Source organism: Anticarsia gemmatalis, chromosome 8 (assembly GCF_050436995.1).
Source record: "Anticarsia gemmatalis isolate Benzon Research Colony breed Stoneville strain chromosome 8, ilAntGemm2 primary, whole genome shotgun sequence".
Classification (NCBI taxonomy): Eukaryota; Metazoa; Arthropoda; class Insecta; order Lepidoptera; family Erebidae; genus Anticarsia; species Anticarsia gemmatalis.
Window position 1 is genome coordinate 5,194,505 of NC_134752.1, and position 8,320 is coordinate 5,202,824.

An 8,320-nucleotide genomic window follows, 5' to 3' on the forward strand; every position below is an offset into this window, starting at 1 on the left:
CGACATTATAAAATTAATATCTTATATTTGTTCAATAAAAACTACATGTGGGCCCGTGTGCCCGGCGCCCGGGTAACACGACCTTTGTATTATCTTGTTGCATATAAACTCTGCGGGCAGACTGTGTCATAAGGCAATGGTGTGAGTGTGACGGCCTGGCGGCGTCGTCAAGGCATCTGGTCCGGATCACTCCGCGGCGACGGCCCCCTGCGCCCTCGCCGCCGACGTACTCGTTACGATTATTGGAATGTCACGCGGGATGCGAACGTTCGAACGTTAAAATTATTACAAACGAAACCTAACTAGGCCCTGTCGCGGGCCACTTCGAGATACACTCACATCGAAATATTGTACAATCTCATACTCTCGACGCGCGCCCGACCGGTGTGTCGGAGCGCCGCCCCAATATCGATACCCTATAAAACTTACAAAATCGACCGGTACTCTTAAACTTAACGCTAAGTTAAAATTAAACGGAATTGAAAAATAAATTACCTAGGTACAATATTTTAGTCTAGAAAGCTATTTATAGGCGCACGAGGGACGCTTGGTGGGAGTGCGCGGATGTCAGTGGGTAGCTTTTCGAAGTTTCTTCGCGACCGATAGCGCCGACGCGTCTGATGAGTCTCCCAAAGAGTTCTCTTCTGCTGAACTCGCCTCCTCTATTTGCCTGCGATGATAGAAAATAACTATTAGGTACAAGGTGTAGTTTCTTGAATCACTTGTCGATAAGATTGTGAGACAACTCTGTGCAAAAACGAGCTTACTGAATGAACAATGCGAGATAATTATACAGGGAATAGTTACCGTTTGGCGCGCGGCGTGCTGAAGGCGGAGTCTGAGTTGTCGGAGGGGGAGGCGGGGGTGGCGGGCGACGCGGCTTTCGCGTCCATCGAGTCTTCAGTGCACGACGTCGTTGTGTCCTCGTTCACTGAATCTGCAGTTAATTTTCCTGCAACAACAACGGAAATCTCTGATGATATCGCAACGATTAAACTCTGTGAATAATTACGTCTCATCTCCCTAACGTGTTTAAATACTCGTTAGGTTTAAGCCGAGTATGCCTCGAGGGATAACAATGTGGGGAAACGACTTTAAGACTTAATAAACTCGATTACGGAGTATCACAATTACTCTATTACACATATTTTCGTCTCGTTTACTCTAGATTGTGGCAACGAAATGGCAATAACATAAAACGTGCTCGTTATACGTCGTTCACGTTCGTCGGCCCCGCATTCGGTTATCATAGAGATCGTTAGTTAGCGACTAAAACATGCGGGAATAGCAAAATGTAAATACGCCCTTATGTAGTTGCCTCCTACGCATTTAGATTGTATAATAAACATCTTGATTTGACAGTCTACGTTAAAGGTACAAAAAATATGTTCAAATTCTGTGTGTATTTTAACCTGCTTATTTTACTATATGTTAGATTTTTGGTAGTCCTACATGGCATGATTAGAATTGTAATTACCTAGGTAGTGTTTATAAATATCTCTTGCTCGGTTTCATTCGTACGTTCTTGAACAAATGGTTAATTTATGTTATGAACAAGATAGTAAAATAAGGATTACAGCGCTGATCTAAAAATATTTTCTATAGCAAAATACCAGTCCAAAACTATTCCAGTCAACCCTGAAAGGTGGTCGTAGCACCTTTTAGACGTAGAAAAACGAATGTGGCTCAATGACCACTGAGTTGCGACACACAATTATATGATAGGATCCAAACATTTCTTCTACAAATGTTATTTTCCATACCGACAGCAAATAACAAGCCCTATAAAATTTCACGAAATGCCAATCCTTTAGTCAATAAAAAACATATTCGTACATAAGATATTTTATATTGGAAATTGATAAGCTCTTCAAGAAAGGGAGATGGTGAAAACCAACACGGGGAGATTTAGATTGGTTATGCCGCGGGCGAAAGTAGCTATTAAAGTATTTCCTTACCGTTTCCATTTGTGGAGGGTGGCTCGAGGTTGCTTTCGTCGCTGGGCAACGGTGATCCCCCATTCGTGGGCGCGGTAGTTCTGGGCTCCTTGCCGATCAGCTCCGGCCGAAGGTCCGACACGATGTTGTGTGTCCATATCGCAAGCTCCACCATGTGGGGTGACCATTTCTTACCACAGCCGTTTTGTTCCTAAGTGATCGAAACAAACGTCTGGTTCAGATAATGAAACTATGTAACCTAACAATTATTTTACTGCTGGAGAACATTGCGCCAAAACAATATTGGCTAAGATGCAAACGAAATGCGGAACAGTAAAAAATCATTGCAAATGTACATTTTACAGCTAACGCTGTTAGCTTCTTTTGCCAAAAACGCCACAAAAGGGCATTTGGGCCTATTGCCAAACATGAAGTTAAGTGCTGCGTGCGAAAAATAAAAGAATATTGAGAGTACACTAACCTTATTTAACCTATCACAGACGTTCCTTATATGGTTTACAAAATTGAGGTATTCCTTGGCAGTATAGTCGCTCCCTTCCATCTCAGGGATTGCTTGTACGCATTCGTCGGCCATGAATGGCGCAATGTCTGGACTTGCAGCCGCAAGCAGTGCTGACGCTGTGGCAGTACCCACTCCTTTCAAATTACTGAGTGCCGTCATCGCTGACTCAATATTGGGCAGCTTACGGAACGCCTTCTTTGTCTCTTGCATTACCGCTCTCGGTGTGTTTACTTTTATCAGATATGATAACTGTGGATAGAATTTTCCTCTCTGCAACAAGAAAACATAAGACATTCATAAGCCATTGTTTGAATTGAATGGATCATTTGCTAGTAGTTTAGCGGCAAGAATGATTGAAGTACAAATAAATGTTGTTGTTTCAATGCAATCTTCAAGTTTTTCTTACACTTGATTTTGCAGACATGACGTGCATAATGTTGTGTCCGGTTAGGTATATTTTTAAATAGCACACGGATCTGTCTAGATTGATTTGAATTTAACTCTTTCCATCGAAAAACGCTGCATTTTAAAATAAGTTAATCATCTAATTCCATCAAGAAACCTTTAATAGTATTTGTGGCGTCGGAGCGTAAATCACTAGAAAACAACATGGCAAGTCTCTGGAAAACCGCGTGGGTAACAGATTTAAATCCACGAAACATAACACCCACACTTGCTCGACCGATTCAAGTTGAATACTACAACCTTAAACTTTCAGGGAGACACGTCTCGACCGATAAAGTTCCTAATGTCCTTGAAGGACATCCTTAATCACGCTCGCTGTAGATATCTCTTGTCAAACCAATGTCAGTTATTTCCCGACTTATCATAATTTATTTAATACGTTACTTTTGTTAACTAATTTTGTATATAAAAAAAAAATTATTGATGCAGTAGGTAAGTTAATATAAGACTTCGGTACAAAAACGAGGCTATTTTATAAATTCACATTTGATTTGATACAATTTCTCAGCACTTCGCTGACACAAAAAGTAATAGTTTATCAATGCGGCGATGGTTATGAAACGGGTTTCGCTGGATGTTAGTATAATAAACTCGTACTGACCGCTTGTTTCCATTTCATGAGCTGTACCAACTCTTCGTGTATCATGTGCGCGTCTTTGCCTCTGGATTTAATCTTCTTTGGTAATTCATTCTGGTACCTGAAAAGAAAATGGATAACAATGAATTAATTTATTTTACATTTTGGATTATTTCTTAAAATCGAAAATTGCATTGCAAATAAAATGTCCGGGAAGTTGCTAGTACAAAATTAATCCGCCGACAAATATCGCCATTCGTGTTGTCGGAAATATGAGGTTTATAATGAGGCTGTTTATGTCATTCTTTGTCGTAATGATGTTCGTGCATACTTTGATATACATGCGTCGATTCAAATCATTATGATTGTTGCTCTCGCTTGTGACTTCAGCCGCGTGCGAATCGATAAAATGAGTTAAACACATACAATATTTTTGATGTTTGTCGAGGCTAACAATGCGAGTAATATCAAATTCGTCTCGGATATTATCAAATTACTTGTGGTTTAAATTAATCACACTTAAGGAACTCTGTATCTGCCAAGCCTAAAATATATTTGAGCTAAGTTTGCAACGCGTAAATATCTATGCAGAAACTTAATAGCATCTCAGCTATGAATAATGGAACATAAAATTTCATCTTTGCAACAATGTGATATTCTAATACATGAAGTAGATGCTAATTGTTAGAAACGGTCCACTTTATTACAGTATACGTTTAGCACATGTTCACACAGTTATTTAAGAGACATATGGTACAAGGCTCCTTTAAATATTGGTACTTACATTACAATTTGGATCTAATTTGTAGTCGTTTTAAATTGTCTGGTGTATCGTTTTACCATTTATTTACAGATATTAAATTAAATTATTAATAATGTGTTTTAATTCCTATAGTGTAATTGGTCAAAAATATGGACACCATGTACCTACATTGCTGTGAACATTGTTGTTTTTATGATAATCTGATGATTACCGATACCGGCTTCTTTATCCGCGTAAACACAAATCATTGATAAAAAAAATATCGCGAAAATACATGAGTATCGGGATTTTACCTGAAAAGAGTCCCTGTTTCAAAACATTATACCTTCTACATATTTTTATTCAATAGTATCTAAATAAAAATTCCAGAATTAATTATATTGGTAAAATTAGAGGTAGATTTTTTTAAATAAAATTTCTAAAAATGTTGACTAAAATAAATAAGTAGATATAGGTATTATTATTTAATTACAGGTCTTCAAAATTACATGTCTACAAAAATTCACGTACCTACACATTAATTTATTATTGAGGTTTCTTAAAAATAATGTTCTTGTTTGTTTCGTTAAGCCCACGCTATAACAAAATTTTAACGGCCAGAAAAGTACCAGCTGGTAAGTAGATTAAAGAGAACTAGGTATTACGACATATTTTTCAATTTATTTAACACTAAAAAGAGCTAATTAATATTTAGAAAAGAAATATCGAAAGGAAATAGCTTAACTTTTACGAAAACTCAAAACTTATTGCTGGTAAAAGTTAGAGATCGTAAGTACACGATGACTCATTGTGTCTCTCTTACTAATCTAATAATACAAACGTTACCTATTTTATTCCAGAAAACTTAAAGAACAGTCAGCAATAACACCATAATTAACAAATTAATTCCGAAATAGCTGAAATACTAATAATAAAACATAACTTAAAAGGCAAGTCACCATTTTGAACGGATGTTGAATTGCGAGTTGTACTCAACAACGCATTGTATTATCTACTGAAGTAGCTAGTTAAAATACACAATAACATATCATATACATTATCAAGACTCCTACTTAGTTAGGGAATACATAGAATTAGCAAGCGAACAGTCCTAAATATGAACATAAATGCATTAAAACCAGTCATGATACGTAAAGGACAAGCCACCATTTTATAACGCCTGAGCGCGGCGATATTTTCCCTCACACTGGCTTCAGGAAAAACGATCGTGTCAATTTGACATCGATCCCACGTGACGCAGTGGTTTTAATGAGCCGTCCGCGGACTAGAGATGCAGTCCGCGAGGGAGGTAGCTATCAAATCAGTTTGCACGGATACACACACAATACAAGTTCATTGACACGCCACGGCCGCATTTTCTCCTTTCAAAGGCGTTCGTACTTACCAATTGTCCAATTTTATGAGCTCGTCTGGTTTCTTTGTTTTCAGTTCAGCTTTTAGTTTAATTGCTTGTGGATATAACTGTAAAACACTGTCAAATTCTTTTGCATCTGCCTCCAGAAAGAAAGTAGACGTGTCTTTCGCGGTAGCCATTGTGAACGTTCTAAATGTACAACACTGCGTATTTAGTTTAGCTATAGCGCCGAACTCGACGCGGCGGCAGCACCTGGCCAACTGGGCGCCCTCTCCCCACTAGCCGCCATCTTGTAGAGTGAACCTCGTAATGACGTTCGATATTATTATTCGAAATAAGCCTATTTTTTTCGCATAAATGATAAATAAAACGTTTGATTTGGCATATTAGGTCTGTAAATTGACGTTATGATCCATTTTATTTGAAAAAACCTCATATTTAACTGGTTAGAACCACGTTTGCAACAAAAAATACACTTACTCGACATCACAAGGTTATGTCGGTCGCACGGCGTGTCGAACGTCGGACATTTGTCTGGCCTCCACCCACAGGGAGAAACGGGATGAGAAAAAATAAATTCCATGTTGATGCTTAAATCACAACACCACTCCAAAATATCAAATTGATATTTGAAAAACTGAGCATTAAATGAGCACAATCACGATAATGTTAGTCACGTCGGCCTCGGCGCACTATCAATTTCCTTAAACGTGACGCAACACACGACACCGTTCTACCGAAACGACTTTGGTAAACACGCATATTTTCCGTTGCATTGCAGTACACACTGAGCTCGGAGTAGTCATGAAGTAGTAACTAGCGGTGTACATAAGGCATTTAGGTAGTAGGACGTACATATCACCGGGGTGGAACGTCACACCAATCGGCTTTGTTGTTTCGAAAGATAGATCGCCATGTGCTCTGATCCCTCTTTAATTTAGGTGTATTATTGTTTATTCAATAGTTCGTGGTAATGTTGCGTTGTTATTTCTTTCAATGATTAGACATGTAGCGTGTGAACTGAAAATAAAGTAGTTTTCCCGCCTACTTAGCTTTGTTTTACAGGATTAAGTAGGGTAGTTGTATGGAATTAAAAACACGTTGCCTACCATCATCTGTATGATCAAATTGCATTATTTATAACGAACTCAAAATTAATAAAGATATCAAAAAAAGATCAACGTTTATTTTATGTTGCTGATCTTTCTAGAACGTTCTAGAATATTATACACCTAAATATTCACATAATATTCTCCTTACTTACTAACAAGGCATTTCATTTGAACCTATCAACACGGGATGCAGTATCCTTAATTAATTTTCAGTCGCGATAGAAGATTTTTGATGAGAGTTTGACAATATATAATTATAGGTATCCTAAACTCGTCTTTCAGGTTGTTTTGATGTAAAGTCGAATTCTTAATCCGCAACTTAATGTAAATGAGCGTTACGTATATTATATACTTATCTAGCAAATGCTTACATTTTCTAAACTTTGATGAATCTGTAGCTAAAACCACTTATGTCAAACCAAATGTATGCATCATATAGCTCAGTTAAGTCCAATAATGATTTTTGAAACGCTGCCACTTCACTAGACATTATGCCTACTTATAAAAGTTGTATAATATACTTCAGAAGCATTATTTTAATTTTGTCATGTATTATGCAAGCGAGATTTTCTTCACAGTCCTTCGCTTAGAAAAACAAACGGCTAAGCCGTGACACATCTTTCTGTGTTTTAATTGACATAACACGTACGTACTAGGGCGATGGACTATTCATGGGATCTAATTGAATGCTATTTGCATTAAAGGTTAAAAATACCCCGGGGGCAACTGGCTTTGCGGTTAACTTAATTATATTGAGTTTATTTTACTGATGTTAAAGGTAGCCTTATGTGCTTTAATCTTAGTTAAATATTCGTTAACGAATATTCTTCTATCGTGATAAAATTCGTTACTTCCTTAGACTTTCGTCAAGGGTTATAATTGTTGTTAGTGTACCAAAACCAGCAACTAATAATAACAATAGCAAAACTTTTCAATTTAGTACATTGTGTTTATTGAATTAACACAATGAATTATATTTCCGTATAAATTCCTTACCCACGATAAACCAGACGAATGTTTAATAGAATCTCAACCATTTTAATTATATTACAGGCATGTAAAATTATCCACATAATAACAAGTTATGTTATAATCTTACAATGTTTGCTCATTAGGTTTCTTATAATATCAATATTATCTTTATTCAGTTGGATACCAAATCTGGACTGGTACGTATTCGTCGCACTTTTGGGAGTCAAACTTAAGACACATCTTGATGTCAACTTAACATTGCACTACATGCGTCAACTCAAATCGCACTGTTAAAATGTGTAGTTTGATTTCCTTTACTTATTTACATCAAAAGCTTATTTTTTCGTTAGTTAGTTACTATTTTTTAGTTAAACATAAGTTATGAACATACAGAAAGCCTATTAAAAGTAGGTTAACTTCATAGGCCTTATTACAAGACTAATTAATAAGTAAGTACCTTCCCAGTTTTAATACTGGTGTCGAGTTTATATTTTTAAATTAAACTCCAATATATTATGGTGATTGCAATCGATATACCAATTCATTTGGTTGTACATCGCTGCGTCGTCGGTGTTGGGACAGGTGAATGACGTGCACTTATCACCCCTCAATGCCTT

General features: G+C 37.1%; 1 protein-coding gene across 1 annotated transcript; it reads right to left on the reverse strand.

The window, feature by feature from the left end:
• Nucleotides 1-5: 5 nt before the first annotated feature.
• On the reverse strand, nt 6-5,918 carry Amun (protein amun). The gene is made up of 6 exons (XM_076117263.1): nt 5,650-5,918; nt 3,527-3,623; nt 2,419-2,730; nt 1,959-2,148; nt 808-952; nt 6-670 (listed from the first exon to the last, which is right to left on the reverse strand). Exons 1-6 carry the CDS (start codon nt 5,796-5,798, stop codon nt 568-570), a joined length of 996 nt encoding a protein of 331 aa, XP_075973378.1. The 5' UTR covers nt 5,799-5,918; the 3' UTR covers nt 6-567.
• Between the last annotated feature and the right edge of the window lie 2,402 nt (nt 5,919-8,320).

Coding starts and splice junctions, on each gene's coding strand:
- Amun (XM_076117263.1), bottom strand. CDS start 5,798: ATGGCTACCGCGAAAGACACGTCTACTTTCTTTCTGGAGGCAGATGCA. Junction 3,624..5,649: donor CTCATAAAATTGGACAATTG/GTAAGTACGAAC, acceptor TTTTCTTTTCAG/GTACCAGAATGAATTACCAA. Junction 2,731..3,526: donor TCATGAAATGGAAACAAGCG/GTCAGTACGAGT, acceptor TTCTTGTTGCAG/AGAGGAAAATTCTATCCACA.